This window comes from Oryzias latipes, chromosome 7 (genome assembly GCF_053564925.1).
Source record: "Oryzias latipes strain Hd-rR chromosome 7, Olatipes_Hd-rR_3.1".
In the NCBI taxonomy this organism is placed as follows: Eukaryota; Metazoa; Chordata; class Actinopteri; order Beloniformes; family Adrianichthyidae; genus Oryzias; species Oryzias latipes.
The window spans coordinates 16,391,944-16,418,425 of NC_136243.1; the positions used below are offsets into that span (position 1 = coordinate 16,391,944).

A 26,482-nucleotide genomic window follows, 5' to 3' on the forward strand; every position below is an offset into this window, starting at 1 on the left:
CAACAAAGATGGGGAAGAATTTAAATGTGGCAGCAAAATAATACTTTTGAGATTTTCTCCAGACTATATGACATGGAGGATAGTGGCTTTGTGAATTACCAGATAGTATAGAAGTGTTACGATGAATCAACTTAATAGATCAATCGATTTATGTTCTTAGTTGTCAATATAATTCAAATAACCTAAACAATTATAAAATTAATTTAAATATAAATTAATCAATATTGGAAAATACAATTTGGATTGAGGTGTAGTACTTTACTATAACATACAGTGTGGTAGAATGTTCTAAGAATGTTCCCTTCGGATTATTTCGCTGTGGAAAAACAACAGTGGGCTGAACGTTATGAAACTAAAATGTGAGTGGATTTTCCATGAATTCTTCTTTACTTGTTTGTTTGTAAACATATATAATTCACACTTGATGATTGTGCAAGAGCAACAAGGAATCTGGAAAACTTCACCAGCACTTTTCAGTATCCAGGTATTTCTCTCTGAGTCACACTGGTTGGATTTTTGGCTAAAGATGTCCTGGATCTATTTTAGGTCAGTGAATCAGATTGTTCAAAATGAACCAATATCAACAATGAATCAGCAACCGCTAATTATGATATTAATTGAATCATTGTTAAAATGTTCCGTTGAACTCCCCATAGATATACATATAGCCTCTTTTAAGCAACATTTTCATTCTTGTAATCCTGTCAACTTTGCATCTGAAGAAGCTTTTTCTCTGCTGTTTAATCACATTTTGCATTGGCATTTTGACTTTTTTTTTGGTCTTGAATTTGTAACCTTTACCACACACTAGTCTGTTCTGCTGCATTACCACTGTAGAGACAGCAGCCTGAGCTTAATTTGGTTTACGATCAGCTGTTATAGGATTATGAGCAGATGGTGCTCATGAGGAAATACATCGGAAGAACTTCTTAGTTATTCTTGTGAGAATTTGTACAGAAACAAAAGTACTTCTTCCTGGTGAGATCATTCCGATCTTTAGGTGCAATTTTACAGAACATGTCTTAAAGCCCAAGTAAGGCATGGGCAAGGAGGGGCAGTGCCCCCTCTAACGGCAATGATAGCAAACATGATGGCTTGCATAAATCCTAACTTAACCAAAGAAAAAAACACACACACAAAATAAATAAATAAATAAACACAAGTAATGCAAAAATAAATAATTTGGAATATAAGACAAAAAAGGAAGAATGGACAGATAGACAGATGGATAAATAGACAGACTTAAAAAATAAGATAAATTCAACAGGGAACAAACCGGGGTCCTGCTTGTGCCTGTTCCAAATGGACAGATGAACTGATATGATAATTCGTGGTTTCTAAGCATTTTTAGGGGCTCTGAGGGATATAACACCCAAAACTCTCAGCGCATCCAGACTTACTTCCCTGATATTCTATTTGCACCCCACAGTGGGGCAGGCTAAATCCAAGGCTGAGCCAAAGAGTTACATCTTTTTTATTATTTTTCACAGAACAGACAGTGGTGTGTCGTTTAAGTTTTGAAAACATTATATATTTTAAGAATCCTCTGTTTTAAAAAATCTGCGCTGAAAACGATAAAATAGTACTTAATGAACTGACAGATCTAGAACCTTAACAGTATAGAGAATTAACATTTTTTGTGTGTAAGGATGAATTATTAAGATGTAAATTCAATCTGCAGCGCAGAACGACAGCTTTGACTTAAGGACCAAATGAAACATGACTAATATTTCCACAGATGTTTATTTTAAAAACTGTTTTGTGCCACCAAAAAAAAGTGTTTTGGATGGTTCATGGTTGGATATGAAAACCCCATCCCCTCGCTAGGCTCCAGGTGGTGCCAGTGGTTGAGATGGACAACATTCCACACAACCACAGTCACACATAGGGAACCTATTTTCCTGCCTCCTTCTCCACGCTGTCGGGTATGGCAGAGGCGTGTGAGGGTGTGGGGGATGGGGCCAAAGTACTTGTGGAAGATAGAGAGGAAGGAAGTGAATAGAGTGAGAAATTGTAGGGGGGGGGGGGGGCTGTGCAGGGTAAGCACATGCTGAGCAGAACATTGGATTCATTGAGGAAAGCGCTGCCTCCATTCATGCTTTGTACCAGTCCCCTCTCTCCCCCCCCCCCCCCCAAAAAAAAATTTCTGATCATATATGTAGAGTGAGCTGACACATGTACACTTTATGCAGATGACAAAAGCGTGTCAATTGGTTTAGGATTTGCCCCGACTAAACAAACAAACAAAAAAAACAGGTCCAGTTCAGCCACTTCCATGTTACTCTGGATTCTCAGAGGCTGTTTCTAACAGAAGTGTGCAGACAGCTCATCAACTGCAGATGGGTCATTCTTTTATACAGGATATTGAACAGTTTTTTTTTTTAAATCCACCTTGCAATTTGAATGCATTCCAAATGTAGTGTCACGCTGAAGTAAAACCTTTGATTGAAAGAATGAAAGAGGTAGCAGTTAGTGGTTTTATGGCACTGTGGTTACTGAGTAATGTTTAGGGTCAGGGCGCGTTGTGTTGTGGGGTAACAGTGGTTTAAATCAAGAGCTATGCATGGAGATGGCTTCTCCTACCAAATAATAATACTAAAAACACTTAAAATGAATACAAGTATTAGAGTTTGCAAATGCAAGAATGAGATAGAAATAATATTTTTCTCAAAATGTCAGACCTTTTTGCAGTAAATTCTGACAAAAAAAAAACAGAAAGTAGAAAAAAGTTTCTGTAATCAATTTTAAAGCTCAAAGAAATGTGTCCAAAATCTGCAAAAGACTGTCTCTGCAGCTCCGTTGCATATTACATTACAGCAAATATTGCACAAGGTACTTTTATTGGGTTTGTTGGTTAATTAATTCCAGAAAGAAGAGCGACATTTCTATTTTTATTGACCTGAATTTCTTGCCAAAATAAGAATTTTCAGGAATCGCAGTTAATATTTCACATTGGGTTTTCTAGTAAATTTCAAAGCAAAAAACGAAAGGTATAAGCTGCAAAGATTTTGCACAGTACCAGGTACAATGTTCTTGTGATTTAAACATTAAACACATTTTTACATTATGTGTGTGTGTGTTTCTTTAAAGTTGTATCTTACAATAGCACGCTTTTATAAAATGTTCACATTAGTCCATAAAACTCTGTTTGTATTTGAAGTTTTCATACAATACAAGAAAGTTTATTCACTACAGAAAATAAGACAGAAAAAAATGTGTTTAAAAATCATGCAAAAGTCCAAAACTAACATGTAAGTTAGTAAAAGTTATGGAAATTATTCTAATTATTTATTTTTTAAATGTTAAATCCAAAAGAAACACTTATGGCAATCGATTTTGTTATAACAAATCCACATTTCTTTTGGTATTATTAAAGCTTAAAAAGCTATGTAAATAGTTTTTTTTTTCAAACTATTATAGTACAAAAATATTATAGCAATTTATATTTATTAATTTTGTTTAAAGCTGCTTAAACTAAAGTAACTGGACAGTTTTACACCTAAGAACAGATGAATGGATGTATGTGCCTCTGTAACACAAGAGAACACAATGTTCCAGCAGGGAATCAAACCAGCAGCTAATGAGTCAGCAGCCTTTTTGCAGCCAACTTCATCTGAATATATGTTTAAAAAATTAACTTCAGCTCCAATTAGTGTGCATTTATTTGATATTTTTGAGAGGGGTGTTTGTACGTTTTAGGTTCTTATTTGACAGTTTGAAATGAAATTTCTGGGACTATAAGCAGGAGAGCTGAATGCTCCTAGTATAAAGGAGGCATGTGTTTACATTGGGGGAGGTCATAGTTCATTCACCATTACAGTGGAGACTGGAATGCAGACCTACTGTTCAGCAAAAGGACAAAATACTAAACACCACATATTATATTTGAACATTGAAAATGTACTTTCCGTCAGTTTTATTTTATGTGAAAAGTTCCTTCCGATACTTTCCAACATGTGTTTTGCGTTTTCAAACCGAATCAAGAAAATGTAAAGAATCCGCGCCATAAGGAGTGGTTGGGTGGAGGGGGGCTGAGCTTCTGTGGTACTGTTGGTGGCCCCATTTATCATATCTCCGCCCTCCAGTGTTCCTGCTCCCATGAGGGCGGCTCTTTAAATTGGCCAAAAATCTCCTCCTGGCTCGCGCCTTTTTTCTTTATCTTCACGAGACCAGACGCACGTGCTACATTCAGGACACCGTTGGAATAATCTTCTTGTTTTGCTGGTAAACTATATTTATTTACATATAAGCAGTTGTTTGGATGAAATGTTGATTTTTTTTTTCTTCAATTCAAAGCGGGTTTTTTTTCTTTTGTCGGCCGCGTGAGCAGGGTTTTTTAAATGGGGCGGGCTGTGCGTTGTCTGACGAAAAAAAGCTCCAGCCTATAGATCGTTGCAAGGTTTTTGAACCGGTTCGGCCAGGCTTCAGGGGCATTTCTGAACAAAATTAAGGACGGGGAAAGCGGACTAGTAACAGGTAAGCGCTGATTAATCCGGCGTGAACCGAATGTAGTCGGTTAGCTTCAAGCAAATTACTACATTTAAGCTAGCTTACAGGACGCCGCATTCTTTGAACGTGAAGATGTCTTTTGGCCTGCCTTCCAGTCGCCTTAAATTTACCGTCATGTTTTGTAAAATATCAGGGATTTTTTTAATTTTTATTTTTAATTATAGGGGGGACCCTAAAAGTCGCGCGCATGTAGCCGATGCTTAGCCTTCAAATGCAAACGAGCACATAGCAGCCATTGTGTTCTCGGTGGCCCCTGCGTGCAGACCTGCTGTGAGATGGATTCGTGCACAGGCCCGACCATTGGTCACAACAGCTCCAGGCAGGACGGGCCCCTAATATGTTTGGTTCGGGAACGGTGCAACGGGTTCAGTAGTGTCCCCCCGCCCTCCTCCCCTTTTTTCCTCCCACCGCCCCTCGAGTCTGTGCATTAACATGCGATCGCCTTCGTTGTCTGGTTCTGTGTAGCACGGTGCTGTGTAATGGAGCGCGGATGAGACGGAAATAGACCTGGAAGTAAGCGCGGATTAATTGAGTTAAACCGGGTTCGTGTGTTTGGCGACGGTCGGATTTTATTTGAATATGTTAGTTTTAAATGCGGTCATTGGCTTTAGCGGGTTAGACGCTTTGTGTTGTGCGTGAACTCGACGCCTCGTCCTCCTCCTGCTGCTGCTGCAACAGCGCCAAATCTGTGGACTCTCTCCTCGTAGGTTCCAAGAGCTAAAGTAAGCATGAGCGACAAGGGAACCGTCTCGCCGAAAGAGAAAGAGGCGGCAGAGAAGAGAGGGCGTGGAAGACCCCGTAAGCAGCCCCAGGTAAAGACGACTGACGTAAGTAAACGCACATTTTACACCCCCTTCTCGTTTCGTATAGGCGTGCATGCTGTGGATCTGTAATTGTGCATGTGTTGCACCGGGAGAGTGAAGTGCTCCATGCATGCCCTAAAATCCAAGTAGAGGCCCGCAACTTGCAACCCCCCCACCACCATTTCAAAGCAACCTGTAACCCTACACCTTTAAACCGGTTTAACCCCCCACCCCCCTCCCCCCCATCCTCTCGCCCACCTATGTGCTCCATGTAATGGATGACATAGCCCAGTCCAAGCAGAGTGGCTCATAGACCTGTCAGTCAGTCTGCTGTGGTTTACTACTGAGTTGCCTGGTTGCTAAGAGCAGCAGCTGTAAACAAGCTACAAATGCAACAGAAGGCAAGTCAGCCACGACACCATCCAACCACAAATTACGCATGAATACGATTACTCGCCTCCTGTTGATTATTGGTGATGCCAGTCTCCCAATAAGAAGAAAAAAAACGCACTGCAATAAAACTTGAATTAACTCTGGGTCGCTTTGATCACCAGGAGCCCAGTGGATCCCCGACTCCAAAGAGGCCCAGAGGACGACCAAAGGGCAGCAAAAACAAGACCGGCGGCAAGGGCAAAGTAAGTTGACATACAATGTGAAGGAGCAGAATTTCCAACACATCCATTGCCCCCTGCATCCATTTGGTTTAGCAGCGCAGCAGCTGCTGACCACATACTCTTAAAGGACGTTGAGCTGTCATTTGTGACATTTAGTGTCTTCTTCCCCTCTTGTCACTAATGGCATAGTTATGGTTTCCCCATTGTAAAAACCCACTGGTTTAGTGCCTTACTTTTTGAGGTGTGTGTGTGTGTGATGGTGGTGGTGGTGGTGGTGGGGGGGGGTGTCATCCTGTCCTCCAGCTTCCTGCAGAGTGCAGGCAGTGCAGGTGCAGAGGCTGCAATACTGTTTCCAAGTTGACACTTAGCCCCCCCACCCCCCACCAGTACACAGCCCTAGTTCTTCTCTCTGCCTGTCGTCTCCATAGCAACATCAGATTTTTCTCCCTCGCCCCAACCCTCCAGCTCCCCCGTGTGCTCAGCCCATGTTTTTAATGCATGGGAAAAGGGAGAGCGGCAGACAGAGTTTGGGACAGGCGTGCACGCGGCACGATCGCTTTAGCAGCAGCGCCTGCTCTGCAGAGAGGGCTTCTGGGTCTTCGCTCGATTTCACCAGCTGTCTCTGAGCCTCAGACCAGGTGGCCTGCGAACTGGAGTGCCCCGTATGCAGTTCCTGTAGGCCATCCAGATAATAGCCAATGAACCCAATGCCCCCTCCCCTCCTGTCATTGTTAAAGTGTGACTGCCATCTACAGGCAGTTTAGGGCACTGTCACTCTCTCAAATAAAAAAAAATGCAGATGGCCGAAGCCTCTTCACTGCAGAATGTCTGACCTTGTGTCCCTTTTGTTCACAGAAGGCAGCGGCAGCTCAATCTTCAGCGGGGAAACGCAGAGGAAGACCCAAGAAAGAGGTAAGAGTTGCCCTTAAAACAGTGCAACAGTGTGCTAAAAACAGTGGGCCAGTCTTGAAAGAGCATTAAATCTCGCATTGTGTGGTTTCGTAGTAGCATTCCATCACTGCTTGTGGTTTGGGCGGACTCTAAAGAGACGCCTGGATTAGTCACTAAAAAGGAATGACCCAAGGCCACACTCTAAAATGAACCCACTCATTTTTATGAATGAACATGATAGGCATGCTGTTGGTGTGTGGATGGGGGGAAAAGCAGCACTCATTAGTGTGAGTCACAAGTTATGAATCACTTTCACAAGACACGGCTCGCCTTCACCCTGAATGTGGTCAAAATGCAGTTTATTTAGTTTCATGTTATCAAAAAGCCCCAGAAGGTTCCACGTTGAGGCATGACTGGCGGGCAGCCGCGAGGATCGCTCATGCACAGCTTGACCTTGTTTTCTCGTCACAACAGGAGAAAGAGGAAAAGGCATCCCAAGAGTCATCCGAGGAAGAAGAGGAAGAGGAGGAGGACCAGTAATTCAACGCATGCTACCTCACTCAACATACTGACTTACTGTTAACAGAACTGGGCTGTATCTTCAACACCAGTGCCACCACATGACCACTGTTCACCAACCCCCTCCCCCCTACTGCCGGAGAGGGGTCAACACAGTACATACATCATGCAGCAGCACTGGATAGAAAGATGGACTTGATCAAGCTTAGATTTAAAAATTACATGAATGGCCTTTCTGCAAGTCTGTTATCACAAGTCTCTTATACTGGACAAAGTGTACTCTGGGGGGCCTGGATGTTTGTTTGTTTGTCCCCCCTCCCCTAAAGATGGTTTCTAGGATTTGTTTCCTCTGCTTACCTGCATCTGAGATGGTAGGGCATATAGACATTTCTCTTCCTTTTTTTTTTTTTTTTACTGGACAAAGGTGAATTTTTACCTGTTTCTTTTTATAAAGTTGTTAGCCTATCCTTTACATCATACTATAGATGGAGTTGAGCTTCAGTGTTTAGGATGAGGTGATTTGATAGTGAAAAACATCTGTTCCATGTCTCATTTTCAGCCCATATTAGAGCTTCCCTTCCCAGCATCCCGCTAGAAACAGTTCATAGTTAGGAAAAGCTTCTTAGACCTCCTCAAGTCTTCTGTATGTAGAGGGGAGATGTAAAGTGTATAGTTGGTAGGGTTTGGTTCTCCAGGTCACATGCCATGTTCAAAAAAAAGTTTTTTTTTCTTTAAAACAAAAAAAAAGTGTGCTGCTTTTCATGTAAGTCGAATCTGGTATAAAAATGATTTTAAGTGTATCGTTTGCAGCGATCAAGGCAGAGAGTCATCAGTGTCGTTTCTTCAGGGAGCTTTTACAAATGCTGTTGTCTTTACACCGTTATTTCTGTTGTCTTTCCGAGCGCTCACTGATTCATGTGGAAGACAAACCTGCAACTGGTCAAAACGTGAAGTTTTCATAGTGACGGTGGACGGTTGGTGGCACTACCATCAAACAGGGCTGTACCTAATTCATTCCACCTCTGTTTTTGGTTCTTTTTTTTTTTTTAATCAACAAATTTTTGTGACGGTTTCTGTTCCATCTACTGTTTGCTACAGAGAAATCAAAACGTGTCAGGGATGCTGCAGTCAGTCCGCTTACCGCCAGGTTTATTTCTCCACACAGAGCTGCTACAACCTCAGTCGTGACACCCGGATCACTGCATTACCGGCCCAACAGAGGCCTGGAAGTTCATACCTCACTCCACAGCTTATTTTACCTGGTTTTCCTTGTTTTTATGGAACTTTAGGCATGAGTTGAGGATGTTATTAGTTTGCTTGATGAGTTTTAAACCTGTCTGTAACATTAAAGATGTCAAAGTCTACATGGTTTGTCCGCCTTTACATTTTTGGCTTGTTCATAATCGACGCTTGTAGTTTTTTTTTTTTTTTGGTGTGTGCGTGTGTGTGAAGCAAGTCAGGGAGACCTGTCAGCTTGACGTCTGTGTTCGCTGACTGTGGTAGATTAGCTGGTGTGTTTTTATCTTTTAAAAAATTATTCTGGTGCACTGAAATGTTCAAAAAAAATTCATGGACAAATGTTTTTTTCCGTGTGTGTAGACTGGGTGCTCTCCACTGTTTTCTGTAGGCCACCATTTGTCTTTGACACACCCCCCCCCCCCCCCAAAAAAAAAACAAACAAAAAAAACTTGTAATCCAGTCGCTGTGTCTTTCATCCAACTACTAAAGGTTTTTTTGTTTTTTTTTACATGGCAACATCATGCATCCTTTGATTTATATACTGTAAACTCAATAGGATGGGTCATTCTTTTTAATGTACACATATATAAATGTACAATGTCTATATTTCTATGGTGCCCTACAATTTGTATCAGAAAAAGGTCAATAAAGAGAATTTTCTTTGTCACTTTGCTCTTTAGTCTTTATATTAAGCAAATGAGTACAGATGTGACAGATTGCATTTAAACAGTCCAATGCATTGGAAAAACCTTAAAATGACATTACATGGAGTTTTTTTTCTTGATATCCTCATGACTAAAGTTCTCATGTCCAGACTTGTAGAGGATGAAGGTTATTAAAAAAAAAAACACCCTTGCGTGTCATGCCCAAATAAACCTGTTTGTGCAATTACAAGCTTAACTGTTACATTCAACAAAAACAAGGCGAATAAAGCTTCAAACTGACGGCGAGAAAGGGGGAATTTTTCCTGAGTGGTAGTCAGAACTATGGCATTCACCTCAACAGATCCTTAGCCAGAGGTAGAATCTGCTGGTGCCGGGCCTCGTGGGCGGGACATTTTTTTGGGCACTACTCACACGGATTTTAAAGGATGAGAGGAAATGCGTCACTTCAAAAAGTCTGGCGGGTCATACCATTGTCAAGACTCAGGATTCAGTAAAAAAAAAAAATGCAACCCAAGTCAGGGCGAGCTTGCTCTACAAGCATCGAAGACGCCGACCAGAAACGAAAGTGAAATGAACCGAGTTGAATGATGATGGTGTCACTTTGGCTCCAAGATTTTGATTGTTTTTTTAGAAAACAAACATTGCGTGACCCAAACAGCAGTACTGCCTTAACTAGTGCACGACACATGAAGTCTTACCACAGTAAACGCAGGACATGGCGTTCCAATCTGTACCGATGCCGACTGCAAACCACAAAAAACAAAGCTGCTTTGCCGCCTGTTGCCCACATTACGTAAGCAAACAACGAGCTGAACGTACAGTAGACTGCATCCTTCTGAGTTCCACAGCTCGGCTGTTTGTGTATAAATACTTACAAATAAATAGGTAAAATGCAATTATGAATTTGAAAAATAAACAGTCTGTACACAAAAACAAACAAAACAAAACAAGGCTCATTGTTATATTAAAATGAGATAATCAGCAAACAGGAGCATGGTCTCCACCACATCCTGCACCATCACTGTGGTCATGCAGTAACATCTTTGGTCAGAAGAGGGCGCCTCTGCTGATAGCTTTTAGCCCATCCTTGGATGACCTGAAAACAGGAAACAGCTCAGCTTAGCAAACACAACTTCCTTCAGAGCAAGGCTGAATATCTTAATGATAGCTCTCTGTCCCTGCAGTCATGTCTATTCAATGCAAAAGCAACAATTTTGGGAAAGAAGTTGTTTTATTTCTGAATAATGGACACAATGTAAGCGCTTTGAGTGACTTGAAAAGCACAGATAAATCCAATCCATTATTATTATTATTGTTATTATTATTATTGTTAGAAAAAAACAAGTTATATTTTATTTTGCACACTTTAGAAACACAAATGGTTCTCTTTAATTTATTTCTACCTTTAAAGTCCCACTGAATTTTATCTGTATTTAATGTAAAAATGTCCCCAGTGGTCTTTTAATTATGATTATGCTTTATTTTAGCCCCAAAAAAAATACATTTTTTCCAAAGCGCCAGAGGTTCATTAGAAATTCACCTCTGAGTTGTGAGTGTGACTGATGGCACGGCCTCATCAATGATATCCCATCACTTTTTGTTTACCCCCACCCCCCCACAGACGCAACCTAACACTTGTCGGTGCAACAAAACCGGCGACAGTACAGTTTTGAGCCAGATGACAGCTCTGACGGGGAAAACAAAGATGAACATGGAATGGAGCAGAGCAGAGAACTTGTGGCTCCTCCATTTCAGTTGCTGCGTCACAAACCTGAGCTCTTTCAGACGGCAGGTTTTCATCTACGCCGAAACACAATTTTGATCTTAAATTTCTTTATAAATGTCCTCCATCAGGACAAAAATGCTACAAGAACATGTTAAAAACACCAAAAACACAATTTCCATTGCAGTGGGTCTTTAAAATGTCTTTGATTTGGGGTTTTTTCTCGTGTCGTTATTCTAATTTTGAACGCCTGCATCAGAGACATCAAGACCTGGATGACAATTAATTACCTCCTCTTGAACCCAGAAAAAAGAATTTAAAAAGTATTTAGTATTTTCCTATTAAACTCTTTGTATTCATGATCCTTTTGAGTTCATGTTTTACTTAGAAGCCCATCGAGACGACTGTTGTTGTGATTTTGGGCTATACAAATAAAATTGAATTGAAATAAATTGAATTAATTTTGCCAATCTTAATTCCATTCAAAAATATATTTCACTAATTCCTAGTTTGCTTTGAAGCTGTCAAAGCTCTGTACAAAACTTAAAATATATTAACTTGTTTCTTTTGTTTTGAAAGGTTTAGTCAAACCACGGCCCACAATCTAATATATTATTGAAGCATTTGTGTGAAGGTGTTTGTTTTTGTGGAATTCTCTTATTCATTATGAGGAAAATTAAGTCATGTATTGTTATTTTATCTGGAGGACACAGATTTAGCTTTAGACAACATCGCCACCTAGTGTTTCTTAAGCATATACAAAACATTAGCACAGTTGTGTTCTCTTTGTTTCTTACTTCAAACCTGCTGTGATTTGGATTGTCAGGCTAATGTGTGACATCAGTTACTATTTATGACAGAAAACTGACAGAAAACACTATCAGTTCACAATATGTTCAATATTCTGTACAAAAATGCTTCCTGAAAGCAGCCTTTGACACAGGAAAAAGCCATCAAAAAAAAGAAGACTGCATTCCTGAACAAATGACCTTTGCCCTTTTACGGCATTATATCCCTTCTAGCATGTGATCACAAACTGAACTGACAGAATCAACGAAGACAAAAGCACAGTGAAGAACCATTAAACCACAAAAAGTGGTTGCAACACTGTTCAGCTAAATTAATGCAAAATAGAGCAGGTCGTCAATTTTTCATGGATAAGATAACATACTGTAACAGTTATCTTTGACAAAACTAAAAAATACACACAATTATATTAGTATCAGTGTAAATCTGGTGCTGCTTAGTGTGTTGAATTGCTTCACAGCAGGAAAATGTACCTTAATTCAAGACCCACTCTGATAAAAAACACTTTTTTGGTGTTTTAGCATATTTGGCATTTTTCTGACAATGTAGGACATTTATCAAGAAAATTAAGCTCAAAATTGAATTTCTGAGTATTTCTTTATTGAAATCGCTGTGAATTGGGAGCAGACCAAAAAGTAGAGTTTGAAAAAGAGCTTATCTGTGACAGCATGGGTCACTTGCAGACAAATAGATCCGTGAACGTCTTTGTTTTCCTCGTCTGAGCTGTATCTTGCTCAAAACTGAACAGCTGGATAGCTCTGATATAGCTCGCCATTTTTGTTGCACCAGTGCTGTTAGGTTGGGAGTGTGAGAGGAGAGCTCTCAGCAATGGAGAGGGGATGGGGTGGGGTTTTCTCCTCCTCAATACAGGTGAATTTCAAATGAATTCCTGCTGTTCTGCAAAAAACTATGTCCTACAAAAACAACTTGTTTTTTTTAGCTAAAAACAGCATAATCATAATTAAAAGACTGCTGGGAACGCTTGTACAATAGATCAAAAGATGATCTGAGTGGGACTTTAGCATTTGATGGATCAATGAAAGGTTAGACCTAGTAAGCAAAAGAAACACCAAGAAACAGAGTATTTTCTCAAAAAGTGAAGTGCTGACTCATGTTTAAGTGTAAATGTGAGAGGATGTTTACACTGACATTTGCCAGCATTCAGAAAGACAAGGAAACATTTATTAAGAGATTTTTGCAGATTTTTTTTAAATTTCAAATAAAAAAATACAATGAAATAAAGAAAACATAAAAGAATAAAATACTAACATATTGTGGAAATGTGTGAGGGCCAACCATTCAGTCCGACATACATTCTTTCAGATATTCTCATAAAATTTAAATGAACTAATTATTCATTCATTCATCTTCTAAACCCTGTTGCTGGAGCCTATCCCAGCCACATCCTGGACAGGTCGCCACTCTGTCGTAGGGCCACAATCACACACCCATACTCTCTCACATCTCACCTAGGGACAATTTTCCCCCCAGCTGGGAAACCTGAAACAGAATCCCCAATGGGGGACCTTTTTGTGTGGAGTTTGCAGATTCTCCCCGTTTCAAAGATGAAGTGAATAATTTATTAAAGCTTTATTGCAATGGCATACTTCTTATTTCCTCCCCTAGAACAAATACGTCTAAATATGTTTTTTACCAAAATCCCTGTCAATTTTTTTGCACCGTTCAATCCTGGTTAGCTTGTCGTACATAGAATAAAGAATAGAATAATTTTTAGAAAGTGTATACTCTTATTTATGAAAGGAGCCTGCAGGCTGTTAGAAATTAGAATGTGCGCTGCATATGGACATGCCTGCTTTACAGCATGCCAAAGCAGGAATCCTTTGTTTTTATCCCAATAAAAGCTCAACCACATGCAGCTTGATTTTAATAAAATAATAAATTTTGCAAATGTGGTTTACAAAAAAAGAATCATCCACTCATACTATTTGTGCTAAAAGTCTTGATAATAAGGGTAAAAAATATGAGGAAGTGTCACAACTAATGACAAACTCATCGCTTTTGAAAAAAAGGGAAGAATTTTTCATTTCTAACAAGACATTTATTGGCGGTATTCTAGTTTTTTTTTTTTTAATTCCTGTTCCTGCTGATGTACTGAAAACGGTCAAAGCGCCTGTCACCGCATGTCCACTGCTGCATCTTACCCTTGTGTCTTCTTCTCTCCATAAAATATCCTGCTCTGCTTCATTGAGCTCTTCTGCGGGATCGTATGTGTAAACTGGTAGCAGCTGATGTCGAAGTCTGTCGATTCTGCAGATCAAAACGACAGAAAGAAGAAGAAGAAAAAAAAGAAATCCCTATTGACTACATTTACCAAAATAAAAGCTCATGTCGGTAGTAGTCAAACTGGAACTCACCTTCTTTTCCTGCGAATATACAGAATCTGGAATAAAATAAAAATATGACATATAAGTACATATGTTTTGTTTACATTTGATTACATCCTCTGCTACCATAACCACTCACCACAGCTGCAACAATCCCAGCTAGGGTTATCAGTAGGAATGGAACCAGCACATAGCTGACTGTGCCACCGCCATCTATGATGGGAGGAGGCTGTGTGCTGTTGTTCATTTTAAATCAAAAATCCAATGAAAGTAGTTCTGAAATTTAGGAGCAGAGAAACTAGCAGGCTGTTCCGGCAGGAGGTGCAGCTGCTGGCTTGTCTAGCTGCCCTCTTGTTTTATGGCTCATCGCCGTCGTTCATGTGACTTCCACATGGTTTCACTGTCCGCCCTAATCAGCAAGAAATCTAGAAGAAAACCAGATGAAAAGATGTTGGTTTTTAACAAGTTCACTAAAGTTCCCATTAGAAAAAATAATCAACGAATACATTTGCATAATAAAAACAGTCATGTTAGCTAAGCACTATTTTATGTTGTGAGCAGCCTGATAAACATTTAAACGATTCCATTAAGAAAAAGTGAGAATTTTCCTACAATTATGTTTCTGTTTTATAAATAACAGTGATAAAAACTTGTGTGTCAGAAGCGTCACAAGCGCAGCAAACACACACTGAAGCGACAACAGACCGACAACTGCAACAGCAGCGCGAACACAAACTGCTCCTTCTTTTTTTCTCCCGCCCGTCCTTTTCTTTATTTTTGAACAAGACAACCTAAAAAAAACTCTGCCGTGTGTTTATCGTGTCATCAATTGTGGTTAAAAGAAATGCGCTCACCTTATCAAGCCTGGCTTTCACGTTAAGAGAAGGACAACAGCAGCAGAAACCTGAACTTCCGCTATTGGCAAAAACAGCTTCCCCCTTTCCGGTCTGCACGACAAAATAAAAGCACGAAATGACTACAAAATAAATCAAAACGTTTTTACTCAAGTGATTCAATTATTTCTGATTTAGGAAAATGGTTTAAATAAAAATCCCTTTTTACCTTTTTTTTAAGAGGGCTGTTTATAAAAATTGTTTGAACTTTAAAACATTTTAAATACCAGGAAAGTGGGCACAAATGCCCCTAAAATTTAGTTTTAATTAGAAACTAATTTATTTTGTAGATGACATCCTAAATAAAAAACAAACAAACTGTAAATATATCCAAATATGAAATGTCATTTAGTGCTCCAAAATATCACAATGATTTACAAAATTGAACTATTGCCGCACTGTCCTCTTATTATTTGTCTTGTTGTTACTGTTTTGTTCTGATTTTGTTAAAAAATAAATACTGAAAATTCACCTAACAGTAGCTGGATTTGCTCCAGCAGCCTGTTGACCCTAAAAGGGATGGAGCGGGTTCTGAAAATAGATAGATGGAAATTTCCTGAAAGCTCACCTCTTTCTGTTCTGAAGCTGTTTCTGTATACTTGAAACTGAATCGTTCCTTGTTATGCACAGTTTGGAAAAAAAGAGGATTTTTTTTTAGCTGATTAAGTTTTTTGGATTCTTTGGAAAACATATTTAAATGCCAAAAAATGGAAAGGATAATTTGATTGAGATAATTTACCAAAGTCTACTGAAAATGTTCCAGTGTGAAAAGTGAGATAAGGTAGGTGATACCAATGAAGTACAAGAATTATTGCCCATACCTTGGAGATTGCCAATAGTCAACTAATAACCTATTGCACAATTCATCATCAAGAGCAGCATCCACCAAGGAGGTGCTCCATCCCCGCTGCTGTTCAGCAGAGGCCTGAACTCATCACCAAGAGAATTTATGGATATCATATGCTTATTGTCCCAGAACACAGGTGGTTATTGTTTGCAGTGAACCATAACATACAAGAACACTGACACCATGTTACCAGCAGAGGAAGCTGTTCCTTCCAGACCTTTAGTTGTGGAAAAAAACAGAATGCTGCATAAAAACAATAGTGCCTCCATAAGCTTTGCAATCAATGAATGAATAACACTTGTTTGTTTATATATATGACCAAAAAGTTTGGGGAAAAAACTGACAAATTTTTGATGGATGTCAATTTTTTTTAGCAAAGAAGGTAACAAACGGAAGTTTAGGGCAAGTTTTGGTTATTCAGGCACACAATTGTGGCATAAAAGAAAAAAAACTTCTTAAAATGTACTTAAATAACTGTGGTTTAAAGCCAGTTGTGTTTTCTGTTGCCAGCTGTAGTAAACTAAACCATGTAATAACAGCTAAAAAACATACTTTTTGGAGATAGTGTCAGCTGCTGTAAGAACCCACGGCAGATGCTACTAGCGGTAGAAGCTGAACATTCAGCGGTTGTAATGACAGCTGCTGCTGGAGGACTTGTACTGTAGCTTACAAGCTGCCACTGCTAGTAGATCATATATGTTTAAAAATATCAATACATTAGGATTATTCTGATTTAAAAAAATGTCCAAGTGATTCTTCTGCAACATTTCTGCTGGGCAATGGAATTCTTTTTTTTTTGACTAAATGTTCAGATTTTAATTTGGAAAGCATTTATTGGAACTTTCACAAAAAGTTTTTAGAGTAGTATGTAGAGTTTGTTGTATGTTTTTTTCTACCTGTTTTTCTCTGTTCATCCAAATTTGGCCGAGGCTTTGCAGGTTCTCTTTGATGATCATATGATAAATTACTGTACGTTCTAATTTCTAAATTTTCTTGCAGGTAAAGGGTAAATTTATATTGATAGGTATTCAATTAACGGTGTAGGGTTCAGTTGTGGTTTTGTGTCCACTGTTTTTGTCTTTGGTTCATTGTCTCTGTCCATGCCCCAAAACACACTTTTGCCACAAACTGGACCCCTTAGATGGAAGTCAGACTGCCAAGTATGTTGGCAGAAGCAATAATTATTATAATAAAAGTGCAGCATCTCAGCAGTTTGTTGCATCCAAATGGTTGGTCTTTGCTTCCATCTTGCTTTAAAAAAATCCCATTTTAAACTGGGATAAACAGTTTGGCACACAATGTTCAACCTTACAGATCCACAGATCTTTCTCACGTACTTCAAGGAGGGGATGAGTCAGTTGGCCTGTCAGGCAGCCAGAAGACCAAAACAAAAAAACGGAAGGAAACACACCCCCATCCTCCTTCTCTGTGCTGTAGTGCAATGTGGGCGTGGTTTCCAACAACAGGAGGCTGAGCTCTTGCTTGAAGCTCGCTTCCTATAGGTCCCACGGTGGAAACCCCATTTGGGGGCTCTCCCCATAAAAGCGTTTCATATAACTATTTTAAAAGGTGATCATTTTGAAAGCAAAACAGCAAACCAGTATATAAACGGTACCATTATTTTGCGCAGATCAAACTAAATACTGATGCTTGTCTTCTCCATCAAAACTCCTTCACATATCTACATGGTCAGTGCTGGGAGGGGGAGTTTTAAAAACTCGCCTCTGAACTCGTTTAGCTCTCTGGGCTCGCAGCAGTTTATTTCTGTCGTCCATTGAGAGTAAAAGCTGGGCCATCCCTCCAACGCGCGCCTGTGCTGTGGAGCTCCCCCTTGCTGCGCGCATCGTGATCTCGTGGATGTGGAGTCTCGCGGAGAAAAGAAGCAGGGTCACCTTCTGTCACTGCAAAAAAAGGGGGGTGATACTGAGTGATTTGCGGAGGTAGACTACAGGCTTGCCTTTGCGCCTCAGCACCAGAAGCAGCACCTCTGGTAAGTGAAGCCTGCGCGTTATTTCTGCTGTGTGTTGATGCCACGTACTGCACCACGGAGAGTGGAGCCCAGCATCCTCCTCGGAAAGGGCGACGCATCGCTCTGCTGCCTCATCCCTCCGTCACGCTGCAGTGCCAAGTGTACAGATCGTTCGGAAAAACAACAATCAACGTTTGTGTTTGCAGTTTGGGACCATGCATGCATCATGTTACATGATGTTCTGTTTGCACACGCCAGTGACGAAGAACAACCGTCTGTCATCACCTTGAACACTATCTTTGCATCCAAACTGCACATACGTTGCATTAAATGGTTTAAAGAGCCACTGTGTGGGGTTTTTTGCACACGTTTAACCTCATCCTTTCAGTTTGAAAGCCCTACCTGCGTTAGGATTTACTGAACGCAGTAGTCTCATCATAGATTTAGATGTTGTTGGCCTGTTACAGCCAAGGAATGTTGGTTTTGTTCAAACTAGAGATTGCCATTTTACGCGCACTCTAAATGGACGAACACCATGGAGCATCTTTCATGGTGTCATCCTCTCTGCTTTGAGTGGAAGAGCAGCTTCCCAGAGTTAAACACCTCGCTTGATGTTAAAAAATGAATAAAAAAATGGCCGTTTTGTGCTTGAGGACTTCTCGACAAATATGGACTCGAATGTTAATGCCAGCGCGCAGCATTGACGTTATGTAATTGGTTGTCAGGAGCCATCGCTCGCGTCATTGTTTTTCCCTCTAACAAACCAACAGCACCACGGAGGAGGAGGAGGAGGAGCATCCCGCTTTCTACATGGGATTAGGTGCAGGTGGTGTTTTAATCATTCATCAAATCTGCTCCCCGAGCTGAAATGCATCTGGGTTCACAGCTGACTGAAGCATCCCAGAGTCATGTTTTTTCTGCTTTCCCGTCTCCTGTACGCTGGATATTGACAAGGCCGCCTCACGCTGTGTAATGATGAAGATGAAGATGCGCGATGGAAAGGCTGCGCTCCACGGCAGCTGCATGGGGCGTCTCACACACACCCCCAAATGCTGAAGCTGCTGCGCCCCCCCCCCCCCCCAACATGCAGTCCTGTCGAAAATAACACGCACTGACAGGGGACACCTCGTCTTTGGAGCTGTCCATGGTTCTGAAATAACAAACATAGCCAAGGTGTCCCCAGGAAAGCCAAAAAGAGGCTGGAGAGATCTATCTATCTATCTATCTATCTATCTATCTATCTATCTATCTATCTATCTATCTATCTATCTATCTATCTATCTATCTATCTATCTATCTATCTATCTATCTATCTATCTATCTATCTATCTATCTATCTATCTATCTATCTATCTATCTATCTATCTATCTATCTATCTATCTATCTATCTATCTATCTATCTATCTATCTATCTATCTATCTATCTATCTATCTATCTATCTATCTATCTATCTATCTATCTATCTATCTATCTATCTATCTATCTATCTATCTATCCATCTATCTATCTATCCATCCATCCATCCATCCATCCATCCATCCATCCATCCATCCATCCATCCATCCATCCATCCATCCATCCATCCATCCATCCAATTTGGCTTTGAGAATCTTCTTGTTTTAAAGGCTCTCGCCTCAGCTCCTGTTGTGTTTACTATACTCCTTCCGTGTTGTCCATTTTGGGTATTCACCCCCCCCCCCCCCCCAACCCCCACTGTTGTGCTTCTGGTTATGGCAGGTCAACAACGCCCCCCTGCACCGGATATATCTTATCAGGGGGATGATTGGTTTTTATTGTCTTCCAAAGGCCAGCCTGATTCACGGTTCTCTGTAAACTCTGGCAGAAAATCGGTTACGTGAGCATTTTGTACCATCAGCACTGCAGTTGATGAAACCCAGGAGGTTAATATGGAAATGGTTTAGGGACAATTTGGGCATAAAAGTTGTTGGAGTCTCCTGGTGGGTTTTTATTTTCGCACTGAACTGCTACAGCTTGACGTTCTTGTAAACAGATTTGCCTGATGAACAAACTTTTGAGTTATTTCTGCCTCCACCTCCTCAAACTCAACCCACAAAGGGGGGAAAGAGAAGGTTGTCGTTAGCGACCTTTTTTGGTCTTGTTGCTCCTCTGAGTTTGTGGAGCATCATGTGCCAAAAACAGAGGGCGAGGTGTGAAAGGGTGGGATAGCATTTTCAAAGGCCTCTGTGATGTGCTGGCGTGTGTTTAGGGCTAACGTTGTCGTTTCTGGCGCTGAGGAGGAGATAGCATTCTCTGACAGGGTGTGAAAAAATAACCAATTCAGGGGCAAGGGAGTCGGACAGGAGGATGGGGTGTCTCATTTCTTTCTGCACCGAGGAGGAGAACACACACGGGAAGACTATCCCCAGTGGAAGATAGATGATGCCTTTCACACGACAGGAGCATCCTATTTTGTTAACATGATTCCAGGGGTACAATTTTAAACTATTTTAGACAACATTTTAGAGTTAAACATGGCAGTTCTTTTACCCAGGAGGGGAAATAAATAACATTTTTTAACGTATATTTCTTAGATTTAATCACACATTTATCATATTTAAGATGCAAATCCAGGTAATGTTAATCTAAGCTTATCAAGAAGTGACCGTGGAACACTATAAAGATAAATCTCAGGATTTGTGGACTCTAAAACAATATTTTTAAAATTGGAGTTTTGTCGCCTTACTGTAACTATTAAAAACTGACAAATAATACTTTTTGTGCCTGCAGGAAGCCATGTAATGCAGTAGTTTTGGGAAACACAAAAAATGGTGCACTGCATTTTTAGAGAAGGCTGGCAGGATTTTCAGTTTGTTGCATGAATTCGTTGTCAGTTCTGATTATATTTAAACGTACAGGATCTTTCAACCTGCACTTGATGTCTTTGCACATCTCAGAAAACTTTGTGCTTCCTTGCAAACTCTTGTTTTGTTTCTACAGTAATTCCTTTTTTCTTACATTCACACACTTTTTGTTATTAACTTGCTTTGGACTTAAATATCATGTTTAAGTCTCTTTATTGATTACAAATGGAATCTGAATAGCAACACGTTTTCCATTTATTTAAACACCACAAATCTATTTTTTTTTTCTCAGCAGAACTCAACTTCTCAACTGTGGGTTTTGCTTTATTTTTTCTCTTCTTCTTCCTTTTTTAAAATGAAAATATAGTTTGACATCATGTTAATTAAAAAAAGAAAGTCTGTCCTTGAGTAAAATTGTTTAGAAAAGTGTTCCAAAATATGAAAACATCAGAAATGATATCATTTTCACATATAAACTGGCTGTAAATGCCATGAAGCCAAGGCATCAGCATGGATTTTGACTTTAGACAATTCATAGTCCAGTTTCTTCAACAACTTATTCCATTTTTTTTAAATTAATTGACCCAAGAAAAGATTTAACATTGATGCATTTAATTTTTTTAAATAAAATATCTAAGTCCAACATATTCACTCGCACTTTAAGAGACTTTTATTTTACCCTGCAATGACCCCAGTGAGGCTGATCTAGACAAAGTGGGTATGAGTTATGGATGACTTTGAGGAAAGTCTTTGTGTCACTAATGGGTGCGTTGGTCAACAGCTCGCACATTAATTCTACCAGCTATTCCAGACTGCTTTTTATCATTTTCTAATTCAAAACTCAATAAATAAACAATGATTTTCCATCAATAAAGGCCCATTTTCAGATCAGTTTAAGCTGACATTTTTATTTTTAAAGCCACTTGACTGAGTTTGAAAAAATACAGAAACCATCAGGGGTTGCTGTTGTCTCGTGCAAATGATACTTTGTTGCTGCACCCCTCGATGAGCACCTTTTTGGTCATTGTTTTTGCCTTGAGTCGGTCTGCCTGCCAAATATAGCCTCTCAACTACAAACTGTGTTCACGTGAAAGCATAGGAGCTCAACTCGGCACACACAGAACATGGAGAGAAAAATTAGCCTCTTGAATGACTTACCACTGACACATTTCAGCTGAGAAGAAACAAACAAACAAACAATGTTAGTCACAGTTTATAAGCATGACACATTTGCTGAAGAGTCATCGTTGTGGGAGATCTGAAATTCATCAAAATTTGAATGCTTTTTAAGGATCAAGCTGCATTTACAAAAATAGCGTGAGTACTTTTCCATATTAAAAAATTTATAAGGTTTTATAAGTGTAAAAGAAAGTTGATGTGTTTTCTGATCGATCGGAGAAAGATATCAGCTCTCAACATAATAATAACCTCATTATGCTTTCCTGACCACAACAAACTCCAGATTAGTCAGACGTTGGTCATCTGGTCAATTTTAAAAATGTTCAACACAGTTTTATTTCCAGGAACTGAGTTTTGTAGCTTTTTTTTAAGGTCTCACTCTGATCATCTATTGATCTTTTATTTATGACGTTTTTAGCCCAAATCAAGAATACTTCTGCCTTTCCTTCCCATCACCCATAAGTGAGAGCTCTCTGTTTACATGCTCTCCCGCTAGCTTATTCACACTCCCAACCTAGCATAACTGGTGCAACAAAAATGGCGAGCAAAATTTGAGCTATCCAGTTGGACAGTTTCAAGGAGACGGCAGCTCTGACGGAGAAAACGCAGACGTACATGGATCTATTTGTCTGCAAGTTGATGCATCAGAATGGAGAGGAGCAGGGAGCTTGTTACCGATCCAGCTTCACAAATAAGCTCTTCCATACATACAACATCTGCTTCTGATTCAATTTCAATGCAATTTTAAGCTCATTTTTCATTCATTCATTCATTCATTCATTCAATGAATGAATGAATGAATGAATAAATGACCATTTTAAGCTAATTTTTTTAATATATGTCCTGCATAATCAGAAAAATGCCACAACAACATGTTCAAAACACCAGAAACACAATTTGGATCGGGCATTTCTAAAAAAAAATCTTAGAGGAGAAAGAAAGTTACGAATGAGTGCAAATACGTAATTCATTCCAAAACTGCCACATGAATTTCTTTACAATGTGAATGTATGCAACCTTTTTTGTGAATTCCACTCCTAATGTGCAATTTAGCCTATTAATCCCAAACTAATGGTTGTGAAGCCTTTACATATGAAAACTTTAATTACGGATTAAAGGACTCAAGTCAGTTGGCTCAAATTATTGCTCAAATTTGAATATAATCTGGGTGAGTAGGGCTGTTTTTTTCAATCAGGAATCCATCAGCACAGTTGTCCTATGTGTTACTTTATTATTGCACGTATTTGTGTCTTGTCATCAAGACTATTGAACCTATTTAACCTAAATTTGAGGCAAAAATGCGAAAATAGATTAAGTTCAGGTTGTGTAAACAAATAAAAGTGCAAATAAAAGTTGTTGCAGGAAGCAACAAGTGAGCTATTGCTCTGGTCCAAAAGCTCTGCCGATAAATGAATAAATGGATATTTATATCTCTTTGGACATCGGCAACTTATCAGCAGGCGCTTCATTAACCCATTAAAAGGCATGTGACCTGAGTTCAACTCTATTGTTCTCTCTATTTGGAGCTCACCTTCAGATCCACCTAAATGAGACAGACATTTTCCTGATTTACACTCCTGTAATAAATGTAGAGCATATGTAAAAATAACTCCTTCAAAAAGAATTGTGAGGACACGAATGAAAAGTGGAGGTGTGAATGCAAGTAGATTTATTTAGCTAAAAAAGGATTTTTCGCTTGAAACTGTGCATAATCGCTCCATTGTGCAAAAACTAACATTTTGTTGGGCAAACTACCTCTGACCTCAGCATAGATTTGAAGAAGCTTCACTTTGATAAATGTACACAACATTCCTATATTTGTATATGTCCCAGAAATTTGCAAACAAGTACATTTATTGGGTCTGTAAGATGTTTATCCAGACAGACACAGAGACAGAAACATATAGCAAACACCAGAGTTCAGATATGGTGGTTTTTTTCTAGTTATTCAGATTCATGTTGACAAATGAACCTACAGGGGGGGGTGTCATGCCAACATAATCAAATCAATCTTGATTTATATCGCACTTTTTGTACAATGTAGAACACAGTGCTGTACAGAAAAATACAACAAAAACAGACCTCAGCCCCTCACAGCTCTCCCTTCTTGAACCCATGGAGGTAGAAATTGAGCATTAGACTATGAAAACGATGAAACAAAACGTACTGAAAACAAAGTAAGGAACAACACATGACTGCCATATCTACAAACACACGATACGTTAGCCTCCCACCATCAGCTTCTCCAGCTGCTCCACTTTTAAACAGCTCTTTAATATCGGAATTTAACAGCATATGACTTGGAGCAGTCAATGAGCATCAGCTGGACAGCAGCAAAAAAAGCATTCAAAACAAAAAAGTAAAGGTGAGAATGAAAACTAGACATGTGGCAAATTCCATCAGATTTCTATACGCGTTGGGGTCATGATCTCTGCTGGCAGTCATCTCGACTGTATTCAGATGAGTCCGGAGCCTCTGCAATGTCTAATTGACCTGTAAGACATTAGTCTTTGGACTGTGGGAGGAAGTACCTGGGGAAAACCCACGCATGCTCTGACGGAACAATCAAAATGCACACAGAGTTCCCTGCTGAGGTTTCCTGCTGTGAGCTGAAAGTGCTAACCACCACATCACCATGCAACCACGGTGAAACGCAGAAGTTTCTGTTTTGGAGTAGTGTACAAGAGTAATCAATACATATTCATTTAGAAGGAAGAATGCTTCAAAATTTAAAAATATATTAAAATATTTGCTCATATCTCAAAGAGTTTGAACATTTTTATAATACATAATAATACTCATTCCTCCAGCAGGTGCTAATCTGGTTGTGTACACAATTGGAAATACCAGAAAAGGAAAAGACGTACAGCTGAAAAGTTGTACACAAGTTGCATAATGTATTTTCCACATCATCCAGAGTTATTGAAAACATAGTGAATTCTCATAATTTCTATATCACTGAAAGTTTTCGTATATTTTGAAATAGTGAGATGATGGTTTCTGAACTGTGAAGCTAAAGTTGTTTTAAGAAGCTGTTTTTTAGTTCCATTTCTGTTGGATTCAGAAACCACTAAAAAAGCAAAATGCAGCAATTAAAGAAGCAACAAAGACCTTTGAGCTGTACTATTTTTTCATATTTATTTCAAGGAGAAGCAACCATGATTAGCTACTAAAGCCAAAAAAGCTGATTATTTAATATCTAAATTCTTCTTTTGTAAGTGTCAGCTCCCCTTTTCCTTACAACGTTTCATAAGGAAACATATCTAATCTTAGTGGACTTAAATGAATGTGCTGACATGTCCTTTGCTAATTTCCATTTTTATCGTCATTAACAGCTTCCTTTTACGTCTGCTAAAAGGACTGACGGCATGCTGTTTCTTCACAGGTGATCTCCTGCAGGGGCCAAAAAGTTCTCCAGAAGGTTTATGGAAACCTGACCTCCCACTGGTGGAGAAGGTGAGCTGACCTACTTTGAGCTTTCTGTTATTTCAACATTTCCCAGATGTCAGCAAGAGTTGACAACTTATAAAAACCCTCTAATGTGTGATTGTTAAGTCACCACTTAATAATGGCTCTTTGGTTTCTTAATTTTTAAGAGTAATATTTGAGAAATTCTGATTATTTCATTCAGGGGGCCTCTGGGCGTCTTAAAGTCATAACTCAAGCCTTACCCTTTTCTCTTGCTGGATCTTTTTTTATGTTGTGTACGTTATGGCACACTTTTGCTGCAACAATGGCATTCAGCGGTAATTTGATGGGGGACCACAGTTGTTTGTATTTACAAGGGGCAAAGAGACCCATTACAGCCTGATGGCCTACTTTCATAAAGACATCACCAGGGATTCAGTGCAGTCTAGATTTGGAAAACGAAGATGGATCATAACACTAGACAGACTTTATATGGCTTCTCGTAGCATTAGCAGATGTGTAACACAGTAGTAATGCAAATAATCCATGTTTATTCGTGTCTAAATGTAATTTTTTCTTCGTTCTATTTAATAATTTGCAATTTATATCAAATAAAAACAAAATGTTGCTCTCTTATGGAAGATAGCATCCAATTTTTACCTTTTACTAACAGTCAATTTAAATTTTCAAAATTAAACTCAGATTTTAAGTTGAATTTTTTAGGGGAACAAAGAAATATGATTAATTACATATCTTCTGATTAGTTTCAGTTGAAGAATCACAAATTGTGTTTTATTTGAATATTATCTTGCACTTTTATCCTCTTATTGACTCTTCTTCCTCCATTCACTTCTCAGTCACTTACACACATGCTAGGGCGGTGGTTTTTAAGACATCCCATCAGTATTCAGATCAGCATCTGGCAGCTAAATGATAAAAAAGCAGAAAGCTTGAGTGTTCAAAGAGCTTAACTGTTTCTTTGCGCGTTCTCTCCTTCCCCTCCTCTGCTGCCTCTGTCGGCCTGTACGTCAGGGGAGGCAGGAGCGGCGCCTCCATCCTCTTCGCTTCTTCTTGCCCTTTGCTGCAGTTCATTCCTCCATCATCACCTTCTGTCACAGTATGTCTGTTGCTCTCTCCTCTGTTCTTCTACCCTCCCCCTTACTATTTTCCTCCTGTCTTCCCTGCACTGTCACCGCAAGGCTTGTGGCAAGAGGCTCCTAGTTACATAACCACTGCAGCACGACACT

General features: G+C 39.4%; 3 protein-coding genes across 8 annotated transcripts in view; 2 read left to right on the forward strand and 1 right to left on the reverse strand.

Moving 5' to 3' along the window:
* The first annotated feature begins 4,026 nt into the window (after positions 1-4,026).
* Positions 4,027-9,242, forward strand: hmga1a (high mobility group AT-hook 1a). 6 transcript variants are annotated; one of them, XM_004070823.5, is made up of 5 exons: positions 4,027-4,224; positions 5,217-5,336; positions 5,867-5,947; positions 6,782-6,838; positions 7,292-9,242. In XM_004070823.5, exons 2-5 carry the CDS (start codon positions 5,238-5,240, stop codon positions 7,355-7,357), a joined length of 303 nt encoding a protein of 100 aa, XP_004070871.1. In that variant the 5' UTR covers positions 4,027-4,224; positions 5,217-5,237; the 3' UTR covers positions 7,358-9,242. The 6 variants fall into 6 exon arrangements, with proteins under 6 accessions (XP_004070871.1, XP_020560458.1, XP_004070872.1 ...); XM_020704799.3 differs by having other exon boundaries at positions 4,077-4,224; positions 5,217-5,321; XM_004070824.5 differs by having other exon boundaries at positions 4,099-4,476.
* Positions 9,231-15,103, reverse strand: smim29 (small integral membrane protein 29). The gene is made up of 5 exons (XM_023956745.2): positions 14,970-15,103; positions 14,255-14,540; positions 14,146-14,171; positions 13,933-14,038; positions 9,231-10,336 (listed from the first exon to the last, which is right to left on the reverse strand). Exons 2-5 carry the CDS (start codon positions 14,360-14,362, stop codon positions 10,268-10,270), a joined length of 309 nt encoding a protein of 102 aa, XP_023812513.1. The 5' UTR covers positions 14,363-14,540; positions 14,970-15,103; the 3' UTR covers positions 9,231-10,267.
* Positions 15,104-17,351: 2,248 nt separating this feature from the next.
* The window catches only part of pacsin1a (protein kinase C and casein kinase substrate in neurons 1a), a 34,176-nt gene continuing 25,045 nt past the window's right edge, over positions 17,352-26,482 (forward strand). The window contains exons 1-2 of the mRNA XM_004070920.5: positions 17,352-17,845; positions 25,213-25,283. The gene's annotated coding sequence lies outside the window, so the exon portion shown is untranslated. The remainder of the gene's footprint in view (positions 17,846-25,212; positions 25,284-26,482) is intronic.